This window comes from Saccostrea cucullata, unplaced genomic scaffold (assembly GCF_032062105.1).
Source record: "Saccostrea cucullata isolate Sc308-1 unplaced genomic scaffold, CSIRO_AGI_Scuc_v1 ctg90, whole genome shotgun sequence".
NCBI classification, from domain to species: Eukaryota; Metazoa; Mollusca; class Bivalvia; order Ostreida; family Ostreidae; genus Saccostrea; species Saccostrea cuccullata.
The window spans coordinates 1,005,228-1,019,017 of record NW_026940868.1 but is presented as its reverse complement, the minus strand read 5'-3'; the positions used below and the strand labels follow the sequence as shown (position 1 = coordinate 1,019,017).

Sequence of the window (13,790 nt, the reverse complement as noted above, 5' to 3'; positions counted from 1 at the left end):
TAAAGAAGTTAGATGTGAGCTTATTTAATTGAAAGGCACATTTTTATCAGTCATGGAATTTTGATTAAATCACATTTACCTCTTCCATATGAATAAATACCTTATTTTACCCTGATCATTTTTTTAAGAAAATCTTGAGCCCGATGTTATTGAAAGTGAAAGTAGAACCAAAAGCAAAACCGTCAGTTTTCCAAAAAGGTTGCAAAGACAGTGTATCTAGAATAATGAGATCTAAATTAATCAATATTGTTCGATTTAGTAATATACTTCGTTCAGCTAATAAACTTGTGAGTAATTCCATCATTTTCAAATCTTTTCATCGATTTTTCAAAATTTATTTCCAAGTCTTGAGATGTTTTTTGATTTATGTGTCTCTAATTATAAACGAGTGTACACTACACTGTGACCCTTTGAGTAAATCAGATCAGAGAGCATATTTTTCATATAGTAATAAAAGAAGAGAAGCTGAATATTAGTTGAATTTTATTATTTAGTTTGCAAATAACATTGTAATTTGTAGCACTGACATATAGACATGTATATCCATATGTTAAATTATATAAATATTTTCTGCTTTAATTATTGGTTTATCTTTCCACTTGTAGGTTGCCAACAATTCTGCTTACAGTCATTGTTTAAACCCATCTTACACATTTAAATGTCCCTCTGCAAATTTCTCCACAGGATCAGTTTTAAGAAGGTAAGCAAACTCTAAATCCATAATATTGGGGCAGTCGTGCAGGTTCTAGTGCTATTGTCCAGAAAGATTAGTTGGCAGAGCACCTGACTAGTGATTCGGGAAATGGTGGGTGGGTGGTGGGCCTGCCTTGAAAATGATGGGTGAAAGATGCCAGGGAAGAGCTTGGGTTGGTCTCATTAAAGACAAAAGCCTTCAAATAAGGAGGTAGGAATTTGGTGAACAGGCAAGTTTGATCACAAGTTATCAAAAAGTTCAGTTGGTAGACTAGTAATTAAGAGGACCTGGGTTTGAATCCTGACCTAGTCCATCACATTTTATCTTGCCTGTTACAAGATATTTATTATTTTAAATATTTATGACAGAATTGGAGAAAATGTGACAGAAGAGGCCAAGAATCAAACTTGGGGGCCTCTGAATTCTAGAATGTGCTTTTCAACAGTTTGTTTTTGTGTTTTATTTTGGCCAATGGCAAGTTTGTTTTTCGTTTTTGATATGTCGCTTTGACATATCGAAAACAAAGAGCGAGATGAAAGGTCTAATTTTAATTAGATTGATGGCAAGTCTGCCTGAGTATCATGTATTTGCCAAATCAATGTCAATGTACTTAGTCTGATATGTTGAATAAAATTGTATTGTTATTTTTGTATATTATCAGCCAGTTGTCGGAGTCAGAATATCATGCAGTAGCAGATGAGACTATGGATTCACTGACTGAGTTTTTTGAGGACCTTCCAGAAGTAGCACCATGTGATTCAGATTATGATGCTCAATATAATGTAAACATTTCAGCCATGTTTATTGAAGTCACAGTTTATTGAATATTTATTGTTTAACTCTTTGGTAATCCTAAAACCCACTTCATATCAGTATATTAATTCCACATAATTTTTTTAAAAGATTTGATGTGGTTTGTAATCATTCTTTAAAAAGTGAACTTGAAATATAAATACCATTTCTTCTCAAAATTTGGCACAAATTTTTATATATAAATTCTCTGTTCACTTTGAAGGATGAAGCAGAAACATCCTTAAAGAGGTAGATTCACGTATTCCATAAAATGGCCCTGTCAATATACTAATTAACTGACCAAGTCCTTACGTCCTATTTCGATCATCAACATAAAGTAGAGACTTAGTGCTTTCATTTCCTATAAAAAAATTTCCTATGAGAGTCCAAGTTTGGAAACTCGGGCGTTGTGAAACTGCAATGTTCTTGATTTTTGAAGAAAATGGGTGAAATTGAACATCTTCAACTTTTGATAAAAATTGAGCCCAGCCTGCGATCCATTCTTTCATGGATTAGAATCTTCTAAAACATTTCTTTCATTATATAATTCAACATTTTAGATCAGAGGTTGGGGGCTATGCAAAATATTAAAAAACAACTTAAATTTTTGGTCATTTTTAATGAAATTTTCAGGAAAATGACGAAATTCATCATAATACATAGACAATAGAAAAAAATTACGTCATTTTTATTCGATATGAAGTCACAAAGGGTCTAAGTGAAATATAACATATTTTCAACTAAAACTGAGTAGTTCTTACTTTTCAGAAATTCACAGGGCCAAAAATGGACCAATGTGAACTTTCTTCTTTGAATTCATTATGTCTGATTTCATTTAAACTTAACGTTTTATTTTAGAGTGGTGTGCTGACAGTAAAAATCAGTGATAAGTTTGGTACATATGTCATCAACAAGCAGCCTAGTAATGTACAGATATGGCTCTCATCTCCTGTCAGGTGAGCTAATCTTATTAATTCAGCCCTTAATTCCCTCATAAATACAGCCTTTCTGTAAGATTAAAGAAAAAAAATTGTTTACACATTGTAATATTATATAGGCAGAATTTTAACAAGAAATTAATTTTGGCATTATTAGTGGGGGTGCTATGATCACTAAAATTCAATAATTATTGCTTCATTGCATTTTATTTCTAACTTTTTCAGTGAGTATTTTAAAGTTGCTAAAATTACATCTCCCTAAAAATAAAATACCATTTTTTATGGACAAATCACTAAATTTGTGTCTTGCTAAAATAAGTGGTAGGATAAAAGAATATCTTTTGATCCTTATTAAAAACTTTCAAAGACGAGACATTTTTCTCCAGTGTGTGATAATAGGGTACACTGATGGGTTTCTTGCAATGATGGGTTGAATTATCTTTTAAATTATTTTACAAAGAAATTCAGTTCATGACAGCCATATTTCATTTATAAATTTTTGGTTATCAATAGTGGTCCTTTTCGCTATGACTTTATTGATGACACCTGGGTCTACTCACGGACATCGCAGACGCTGCATGAATTACTGTCGGAGGAAGTGTCCGAAGCTCTCGATACCCCCATAGACTTTACCACGTGTTCTTATGGATCTCGGAAAAAGAGTTAGCCACCAGAGTTTGAAAAAATAATTATGTATTATTATGAATTGAGACTTTGTTTTGTACTTTATAGGGATAATTGCAGTGTATTCTATACAGGTATCCCTATTTTTTATCAGCAAACACTTTAATACATGGTTGGAAACCCTCAGTTAGTCTCACTTTAGGAGAGATTTAACCAACCATGGGTTTATCACAGAGATTTTAATGTTCCAGGATAATGGTGTCAGTCTCTTAATTATAAGTAAAATAATAATTGTAAATCATTACAAAAGTATTCATTTGTAAACACTTGTTAAAATTGTTATACAAATTGTTATATTGAAATCAACTGTCAAATGCCATACTTTCCAGAACATACTTTTGTGTTTAATTGAAGAAATGCAATTTAAAACTGCATGATGTACACAAATACTTCAAAGATATTGCTGCAAATTGTTTATTTGTGTGATATTCTGTATGAGTATTAAATGTTACTAGTACTTTTTTATTTATAAAAATAAAGTGTTTGATAAATTGCTGTGAGGTTTAGTGAATGATAATTATGAGTTGTCTCTCTTACATCAGGTAGCTATTGATCATTTCTCACATTCCTCTGAAACAAGCTGCTTTGAAAATCAAAACAGAAAAGTCATGATTTAGGCTCCAAGTATTTCAGCAAGAATACTTTACAGTTATAAATTTGAAGTTTGTTAATGTGACATTTTTAAGTATATGCCCCCCCCCCCAAAAAAAAATCACATACTGTATACACTACTAATATGAGCTTGATTTTAAAAGGCAATATTTTTATATTTAACTGATCCAATGCATTTTCTTATTCATACCTCAGAAAACATACTAGGATTGGGTATGTGTGCTAAGTCAATGTGTGTCGATTATATAGTTACTGGGTATTTCTGCCATAAGCTATGCTATACACACTACATACTCTGCGGTGTAGAATTATTCAGATCACATAGATTTGCTATGCTAGAATATATATTGAGCCTTGAGCAATGCTAAATGCTACAGACCAATGATACTGTGATACTGACCCATGAGCAATGCATTATGCTATATATATATATATATACAGACCACTGATTTATGTGCTTTGTTAATGTACACCAAAGAGATCTATATGGATATAAGAAATAATGAAATATACTGAATATCATGAAACCATTGTGGTAACTGAGCTCTACATAAAATATGACAGCTTCAAGACAAATAAGAAGGAAATTTATTTACTTATTTCATAAAAAACAAATCTTTACTTAAATCTTGAAAACAATAGTGCACTTGTTTCAAACACATTCTATTTATAAAACTACTTCATGTTTTATGTATAGAGTGCTTAGGAACACTTTGAAAAAAGTGCCTGAGTTACATAACAGGCTTCACTAATCTCCAAGATTTGAAGACAGGGAAGGAAGTGAGTGCAAAACAGGAATTAAACCACATGACCTTCCACTGAGCCTGTTGATCAGCTGGGCTGGAAAGAACAAGGAAATAATGGAGGTTTTCTGGAATAATCCCTCCTGGATAACTTAATGTATCCATAAAATGTTGTTTAGAAATGGAAAGATGGGATAAAGAACATATGCATGTCTGTATTTTACATACAAATACCAAGTATCTTATTTGAAATTTAGTAAAATCAATGTTGTGGTTTAACTGGGTGAAAGAAATGTGATTAATTTGACCTTTCCTTAGATTCCTAGACAGAATATTTTGCCATTTCTTTCCCATTATAGTAATATGTCAAAATTTATTAATTATAAATGCATAAATATGATCTAGCTATGACAAGACATTTTTTCTGTCCCATTTCAAATTACCTTAGCAAATGATTAAAACATCTTTGAATTATAGGTTTAAATTCCCAATTTTTGATGGAATTTAGGATGGGTGGTGTAAAATTAATTCCTTTGATAGGCAAATCTTTTGATTACTTGGTAACATTTTGTTACACTAGAATTTTACACGAAACCTTAGTTGCATACAAAGTTTGCATCTGATGATCTTATATTGTCTTCTCTCTTTAAGCTCTCCTACCCTTATAAACAATCCTCTGGAGTATTTTCTGGTTAAATATAAGGGACCCTACTATGCAGATAGGTCTCATCCGAGTTTTCCATATCCATAAGACCTACATACAAAATGGATTGAAAATTGGAATATGTTCAATGAACATTGACAAAATCTTAAACAATTTGTTTTACCCCCAAAACTAATGATGGATAGGGTAAAACTTCATTTACTTCTGACACAACCATTTCATTTAATTTCAACAAGAGCCGCCCCTTTTCACAATATCTCAGAACCTGGATGCTTAACAGAGTAAATTTGGTAGGTAAAATACAATTCTCCAATACATTTTAGTTAAGTTTCAGATCAAAATACCCCTATGCATGGTAAGAGATTGCAGATCGAATTGTGGCAATTTTCATTCAATTTTTTTAATACTGTAAATCACTTTTTATTCGTGAGAACTTTATTTTCGCGTAATTACGCGAGGCGGTATGCTCGCGAAAATTTCATTCTCACGTATAATAGAATTCTTTTAAGATTATATAAAGCAATGACCACAATTCATGAAAATTTTGTTTCACTAATTAAAAGTCAATGACAATCTTGCGAAAATAAGGTGTCGTGAAAATTAAGTGATCTACAGTAGTAATATTTTATATCATTTTAACACAAGATTTGGAATTCTTTCAGGTATGCTAGAAGTTTGAATGAATTTTACAAGAAATGTGCATGTTGCTCTTCATGTCTTGAATTAAATCAATGGATATTCGGGAGGTACCATGATGCCTCATTTTGATGGCTGAAATTGTGAAAACTTGTTTCAACACCCTAAAAATAATCTCAAATAATTACAAGAGGCCCATGGGCCACATCGCTCACCTGAGAAGCTTTGACCATTCAATTCTTTACCAGATTTCACCCTTGTTATACATAATGCATCCCCACCCTACCCCACTGATCATAATTTAGACATTTTGAAATCTACCCTACCCCATGAACTTTCCATGGGCACATATGTTTCAGTTTTTTTGGCCCAGTGGTTCCTGAGAAGAAGATTTTCAAAGATTTTTCCTATATATTTCTATGTAAAACTTTGATTCCCTATAATGGCCCCACCCTTCCCCCGGGGGTCATGATTCCTACAATTTAGAATTTACACTACCCAAAAATGCTTCCACATAAGCTTCACTTTTTCTGGCCCAGTGGTTCTTGAGAAGAAGATTTTTAAAGATTTTTCCTATATATTTCTATATAAAACTTTGATTCCCCATTGTGGCCCCGCCCTTCCCCCGAGGGTCATTATTTGAACAATTTAGAATCAACATTATACCAGGATGCTTCCACATAAGTTTCAGCTTTTCTGGCCCAGTGGTTCTTGAGAAGAAGATTTTCAAAGATTTTTCCTATATATTTCTATATAAAACTTTGATTCCCCATTGTGGCCCCGCCCTTCCCCCGGGGGTCATGATTTGAACAATTTAGAATCTACATTATACCAGGATGCTTCCACATAAGTTTCAGCTTTTCTGGCCCATTGGTTCTAAAGAAGATTTTCAAAGATTTTTCCTATATCTTTCTATGTAAAAATTTGATTCCCCATTGTGGCCCCGCCCTTCCCCCGGGGGTCATGATTTTAACAATTTAATATCTACACTACCCAAGGATGTTTCCACATAAGTTTCAGCTTTTCTGGCCCAGTGGTTCTTGAGAAGAAGATTTTTAAAGATTTTTCCTATATATTTCTATATAAAACTTTGATTCCCCATTGTGGCCCCGCCCTTCCCCCGGGGGTCATTATTTGAACAATTTAGAATCTACACTATACCAGGATGCTTCCACATAAGTTTCAGCTTTTCTGGCCCAGTGGTTCTTGAGAAGAAGATTTTCAAAGATTTTTCCTATATATTTCTATATAAAAATTTGATTCCTCATCGTGGCCCCGCCCTTCCCCCGGGGGTCATGATTTGAACAATTTAGAATCTACACTATACCAGGATGCTTCCACATAAGTTTCAGCTTTTCTGGCCTAGTGGTTCTTGAGAAGAAGATTTTCAAAGATTTTTCCTATATATTTCTATATAAAACTTTGATTCCCCAATGTGGCCCCGCCCTTCCCCCTGGGGTCATGATTTGAACAATTTAGAATCTACACTATACCAGAATGCTTCCACATAAGTTTCAGCTTTTCTGGCCCATTGGTTCTTGAGAAGAAGATTTTCAAAGATTTTTCCTATATATTTCTATATAAAACTTTGATTCCCCATTGTGGCCCCGCCCTTCCCCCGGGGGTCATGATTTGAACAATTTAAAATCTACACTACCCCAGGATGCTTCCACATAAGTTTTAGCTTTTCTGGCCCATTGGTTCTTGAGAAGAAGATTTTCTCAGATTTTTCCTATATATTTCTATGTAAAACTTTGATTCCCTATAATGGCCCCACCCTTCCCCCGGGGGTCATGATTCCTACAATTTAGAATTTACACTACCCAAAAATGCTTCCACATAAGCTTCACTTTTTCTGGCCCGGTGGTTCTTGAGAAGAAGATTTTCAAAGATTTCTCCTATATATTTCTATTTAAAACTTTGATTCCCCATTGTGGCCCCGCCCTTCCCCCGAGGGTCATTATTTGAACAATTTAGAATCAACATTATACCAGGATGCTTCCACATAAGTTTCAGCTTTTCTGGCCCAGTGGTTCTTGAGAAGAAGATTTTCAAAGATTTTTCCTATATATTTCTATATAAAACTTTGATTCCCCATTGTGGCCCCGCCCTTCCCCCGGGGGTCATGATTTGAACAATTTAGAATCTACATTATACCAGGATGCTTCCACATAAGTTTCAGCTTTTCTGGCCCATTGGTTCTTGAGAAGAAGATTTTCAAAGATTTTTCCTATATCTTTCTATGTAAAAATTTGATTCCCCATTGTGGCCCCGCCCTTCCCCCGGGGGTTATGATTTGAACAATTTAGAATCTACATTATTCCAGGATGTTTCCACATAAGTTTCAGCTTTTCTGGCCCAGTGGTTCTTGAGAAGAAGATTTTTAAAGATTTTTCCTATATATTTCTATATAAAACTTTGATTCCCCATTGCGGCCCCGCCCTTCCCCCGGGGGTCATTATTTGAACAATTTAGAATCTACACTATACCAGGATGCTTCCACATAAGTTTCAGCTTTTCTGGCCCATTGGTTCTTGAGAAGAAGATTTTCAAAGATTTTTCCTATATCTTTCTATATAAAAATTTGATTCCCCATTGTGGCCCCGCCCTTCCCCCGGGGGTCATGATTTGAACAATTTAGAATCTACACTATACCAGGATGCTTCCACATAAGTTTCAGCTTTTCTGGCCCAGTGGTTCTTGAGAAGAAGATTTTCAAAGATTTTTCCTATATATTTCTATATAAAACTTTGATTCCCCAATGTGGCCCCGCCCTTCCCCCTGGGGTCATGATTTGAACAATTTAGAATCTATCAATCTACACTATACCAGAATGCTTCCACATAAGTTTCAGCTTTTCTGGCCCATTGGTTCTTGAGAAGAAGATTTTCAAAGATTTTTCCTATATATTTCTATATAAAACTTTGATTCCCCATTGTGGCCCCGCCCTTCATGATTTGAACAATTTAAAATCTACACTACCCCAGGATGCTTCCACATAAGTTTTAGCTTTTCTGGCCCATTGGTTCTTGAGAAGAAGATTTTCTCAGATTTTTCCTATATATTTCTATGTAAAACTTTGATTCCCTATAATGGCCCCACCCTTCCCCCGGGGGTCATGATTCCTACAATTTAGAATTTACACTACCCAAAAATGCTTCCACATAAGCTTCACTTTTTCTGGCCCAGTGGTTCTTGAGAAGAAGATTTTTAAAGATTTTTCCTAGTATATATTTCTATATAAAACTTTGATTCCCCATTGTGGCCCCGCCCTTCCCCCGAGGGTCATTATTTGAACAATTTAGAATCAACATTATACCAGGATGCTTCCACATAAGTTTCAGCTTTTCTGGCCCAGTGGTTCTTGAGAAGAAGATTTTCAAAGATTTTTCCTATATATTTCTATATAAAACTTTGATTCCCCATTGTGGCCCCGCCCTTCCCCCGGGGGTCATGATTTGAACAATTTAGAATCTACATTATACCAGGATGCTTCCACATAAGTTTCAGCTTTTCTGGCCCATTGGTTCTTGAGAAGAAGATTTTCAAAGATTTTTCCTATATCTTTCTATGTAAAAATTTGATTCCCCATTGTGGCCCCGCCCTTCCCCCGGGGGTTATGATTTGAACAATTTAGAATCTACATTATACCAGGATGTTTCCACATAAGTTTCAGCTTTTCTGGCCCAGTGGTTCTTGAGAAGAAGATTTTTAAAGATTTTTCCTATATATTTCTATATAAAACTTTGATTCCCCATTGTGGCCCCGCCCTTCCCCCGGGGGTCATTATTTGAACAATTTAGAATCTACACTATACCAGGATGCTTCCACATAAGTTTCAGCTTTTCTGGCCCAGTGGTTCTTGAGAAGAAGATTTTCAAAGATTTTTCCTATATATTTCTGTATAAAAATTTGATTCCCCATTGTGGCCCCGCCCTTCCCCCGGGGGTCATGATTTGAACAATTTAGAATCTACACTATACCAGGATGCTTCCACATAAGTTTCAGCTTTTCTGGCCCAGTGGTTCTTGAGAAGAAGATTTTCAAAGATTTTTCCTATATATTTCTATATAAAACTTTGATTCCCCAATGTGGCCCCGCCCTTCCCCCTGGGGTCATGATTTGAACAATTTAGAATCTACACTATACCAGAATGCTTCCACATAAGTTTCAGCTTTTCTGGCCCATTGGTTCTTGAGAAGAAGATTTTCAAAGATTTTTCCTATATATTTCTATATAAAACTTTGATTCCCCATTGTGGCCCCGCCCTTCCCCCGGGGGTCATGATTTGAACAATTTAAAATCTAAACTACCCCAGGATGCTTCCACATAAGTTTTAGCTTTACTGGCCCAGTGGTTCTTGAGAAGAAGATTTTTTAATGACCCAACCCTATTTTTGTCTTTTCTTGATTATCTCCCCTTGCGAGGGGATATGTCCCTTCATTTTAACAATTTAGATTCCCCTTCACCCAAGGATGCTTTGTACTAAGTTTGGTCAAAATTGGCCCAGTGGTTCTTGAGAAGAAGTCGAAAATGTGAAAAGTTTACGGACAGACAGATGGATGGACGACGGACAAAATGTGATCAGAAAAGCTCACTTGAGCCTTCGGCTCAGGTGAGCTAAAAAACAAAATGAAATTTCTGTTACAACAATTTTATTGACCAGAAATATGCATAATAAAGCCATAACAATATCATTTATCAAACAAATTGGTAAGAGATCTCTAGAATGTTTTAATTATAGGCTCATATTTGATTTCAAATAGCACAAACACAAGACACTGATCAGCTAGAGATCACTATGGGTCAAAAAACAAAATTCAACAATACAAGTTCTTGTAAGTTTTTTTCTTGTTTTGGTAAGTACCATTAGCACTAATGTTACAAAAGAGACTAGAAAAAGTAAACGACAAAAATACTGTCAGACACATAGGTTAAATACTTTCTGTATCTGTAAACAATTCCATTACATATTCTGGAAATCTTTATGGTCATATCAAAGAAGTAAATGTCTGCTCTCATGTAAATAGAATTTACAATATCTGACATGTAAATAAACACCTGCAATTCTATAGTAATTCATTATTTATTGTGCACAGTGGTGTAATTTTGTGTATAAAATTTTCAAAATATGTGACAAAATATTAGGGTATACATTTGATAAACTTCCCTATATGTTGATGAAAGTAAGACTTCATTAAAAATGTTTTCTCGTGGTTTTAAAAAAAACTCCTCATGCCATATGTTATGTTAAAGTATAAAATTTGGTGTTATAAAATGCCATTCATGCTGCTGAAAAAGTCCATACTTTATATAAAGAAAAATATTGTTACAAATAGAAATACACATATTTAATAAACATAACGAAACAAATATTTTGATTTTTTTTTTTTTGTCAACTGAATTTCTTCACTCAGCACTTTCATCGATAAAGGCAGGCTAATTTGTACAACTGTAGGGTTTGGTAAAATCAGAAATATAAGGCAAAAATAATAAAAACAGGTGTGTCTCAGAGAACAGATCTTTGTTTTATTTATGGATGAAAATCATATTTAGGGTGACAGGAGAAGAAAAACCACCGGTTTTAATTTGCAAAGTGAAACTTTTATACATAAAGTTCTACAAAAAAGGCCACTTCATGACATCTATTGTCGCATGCTAGAAAATATTTCAGCGATGTGCTTCAGGTCAAGGTCACACCTGTTCAAGGTCAAACCAGGGACCACAAAATAGAAGAGTTTTATGTTGATCGATACATTACAGTTGAACTTTGGTATATTAAACATTGATATTTAGAACATCATGGATATGTTAACGGAGATAAAAATATTCGATTTTTTTTAATGTAATGAACCACATTATTAACCTTATTTTCAAGATTTTGAGATAATACGGTTTGACTGTATTTTTCTCCTTTTTTTCCCTACAAAATTTAACTTAGCCCAGCTGTCATAACAAAACATTTAGTATCATACATAATTTACAAGAGCACAAGACCAGCTTGTAGGACAGTTACTTCAAATCTAAATATATATTTATATATCAGTATAAGTAGGAATTGTTTACATCAATAATTTACATCCTGACAAGTGAAATCATAGATTTCAAAATTCCTAGTCATCCATCGTAAAGTGCAACTTCCTAGAAACTGTATCCCATACTAGAGTTTTCAAGGAAAAAAATTCAGAAAAAAGTGGCTTTAAGATGACAATTCCTTACTTTTTAGAAGAAATATACATATACAAATAACATAACTTACAGATATGGCAAAAATTTTCTTAAGTGTGGGGAATAATATTGACAATCTTACAAAAAAAAAAAAAAAAAACGATGTAGTACAATGGTCACAAAAAAGGTGTGTTGTAATGGTTTGCAAGCAAGTTCACTTTAAATTCTGGCACAAGGGAATAGAAATGAAGCTGCACAATAGCATGAAATGACCAGATAAAAAATGTCTGTGCTTGTTTTAAATGCAGCGGCCTGTTGTCTTGTCCTAGAGGCCCAATGCTTTGCAGTCCTTTATGGTGATGATGATGATAAAAACGGTGATGAGGGCTTTATTTACAATGGAGTGTTTGGAAACAATGAAGGCACAATCACATTTTTCTGCAACATTTAGTCCTGTGTATATCTAGTCCACAGTCCATCCCCCCCAACATACATATATATATTAAGTTCTTTATTATATATAAACTGTCAATACAGCTAGAACACTTTTCACTAATCAATCACTAGCTACTACACGTAAGGCTTTTCACTAGGTGGGCCACCCCGCCACCCGCTGTCTTTTTAGATGTGGTCCATCGTAATCTAATGGGTGGGGTGATATTCCTGTGGGTGACGAACTGTTACTATGTGTGTGATTTATATTCTGAACTGGTGATAAATGACCAGGGCCTGTGGACGATAGGGGTCGAAGTGAGTGGTGATTGGAAGGGGTTGTTGACTCGCGAGGTGGGGAGATTGGCTCACTTTTGATAGATGACAGTACGTTCTGATTCATTGTATTTACAGCTAATGGAGAGAGGTGTCCAGGTCTACAAAAAGAACAAAAATCTTTAAGGAAAAAAAGAAAACCTTCAACACATGTACGTGCATTTTGCATCATTTTCACTTGAGTGTATTTTGTGGAAATAGTGATGCCATATTTACATATTTCTTCAATTTGTCAACAATTTTTGTCAATTATTTTTTCAAAACAAAGTTTTAGCTATGTCCTTTATTCTATTTCTGAGGCTTAATTTCTCACATGCTTTATCTTATTAACCTACCCTGACATTCCATGAAGATTCTGCACCCCTCCCCCACCTCCAGGAGGGATTCCTGAGGTTAGAGATCCCCCGTGGTGAGCCCCACCATTATTCCAGGGTGAGTGGTTGTAATTTGACATGTGACCTGTTAAGTCTGCTGAGTTAACATTATAGTCATCTACAAAAGAAGGAGGAATAAAAGAAAATATTTTAAAAAGTCAATTCTTTATTTCAATTAATATCACATGTACAAATGTTTTTGTAAAACTTTTCTAAGTCTTTGAGAGAATTTTTTTAAGACACCACTGGTCTGACATTTCCTGGAATGGTCTATTTATAGCGTTACTTACTGTGATACGATGTAGGAAGCGGGGACGGATAGTTGTTTCCAGGGACACTGGGTGTCGTCAGTGATACTGCTGGATTTGATAGTGAGGAACTGGGACGTCCCTACAAAACACAAACTCAATGTATACTTCGTGAAACTACCATGCTGCAGGCATTGTAACTTTTAATGGAATATGTCATTACTGGTAAATGTAAAACATTGGGTATATACCCTCAATTGAGTAGGTAAAATCGTGTTCATTACCTGTACATCTGGACTCATCATTCCATCATGTGAGTTCATCATGGGGCGACCCATGGGGGGCCCCCTAGAGGGAGGAGACTGTCTGGATTGTCTGTTGACCATTGCTCCTGGGGAGGGGCAGGGGGAGGCTCTGTGATGGTACCCATTGGGGGCAGGTGATGGGCTACTCATCTCTATCATTCCAC

General features: G+C 34.8%; 2 protein-coding genes across 8 annotated transcripts in view; one reads left to right on the top strand and one right to left on the bottom strand.

Moving 5' to 3' along the window:
• Positions 1–139: 139 nt before the first annotated feature.
• LOC134256558 (frataxin, mitochondrial-like) lies at positions 140–3,346 on the top strand. The gene is made up of 5 exons (XM_062739243.1): positions 140–287; positions 606–700; positions 1,356–1,476; positions 2,345–2,442; positions 2,938–3,346. The coding sequence occupies exons 1-5, from the start codon at positions 144–146 to the stop codon at positions 3,089–3,091; spliced, it is 612 nt and encodes a 203-aa protein (XP_062595227.1). The 5' UTR covers positions 140–143; the 3' UTR covers positions 3,092–3,346.
• A 7,055-nt stretch (positions 3,347–10,401) lies between these two features.
• Positions 10,402–13,790, bottom strand: part of LOC134256529 (myocyte-specific enhancer factor 2C-like) — a 47,783-nt gene continuing 44,394 nt past the window's right edge. For all 7 annotated transcript variants that reach the window (XM_062739198.1, XM_062739199.1, XM_062739201.1 and 4 more), the window contains 4 exons: positions 13,606–13,790; positions 13,364–13,463; positions 13,035–13,191; positions 10,402–12,800 (listed from right to left, as the gene is read on the bottom strand). In XM_062739198.1, coding sequence (XP_062595182.1) covers positions 12,521–12,800; positions 13,035–13,191; positions 13,364–13,463; positions 13,606–13,790 — 722 coding nt within the window. In that variant the 3' untranslated portion in view covers positions 10,402–12,520. The remainder of the gene's footprint in view (positions 12,801–13,034; positions 13,192–13,363; positions 13,464–13,605) is intronic.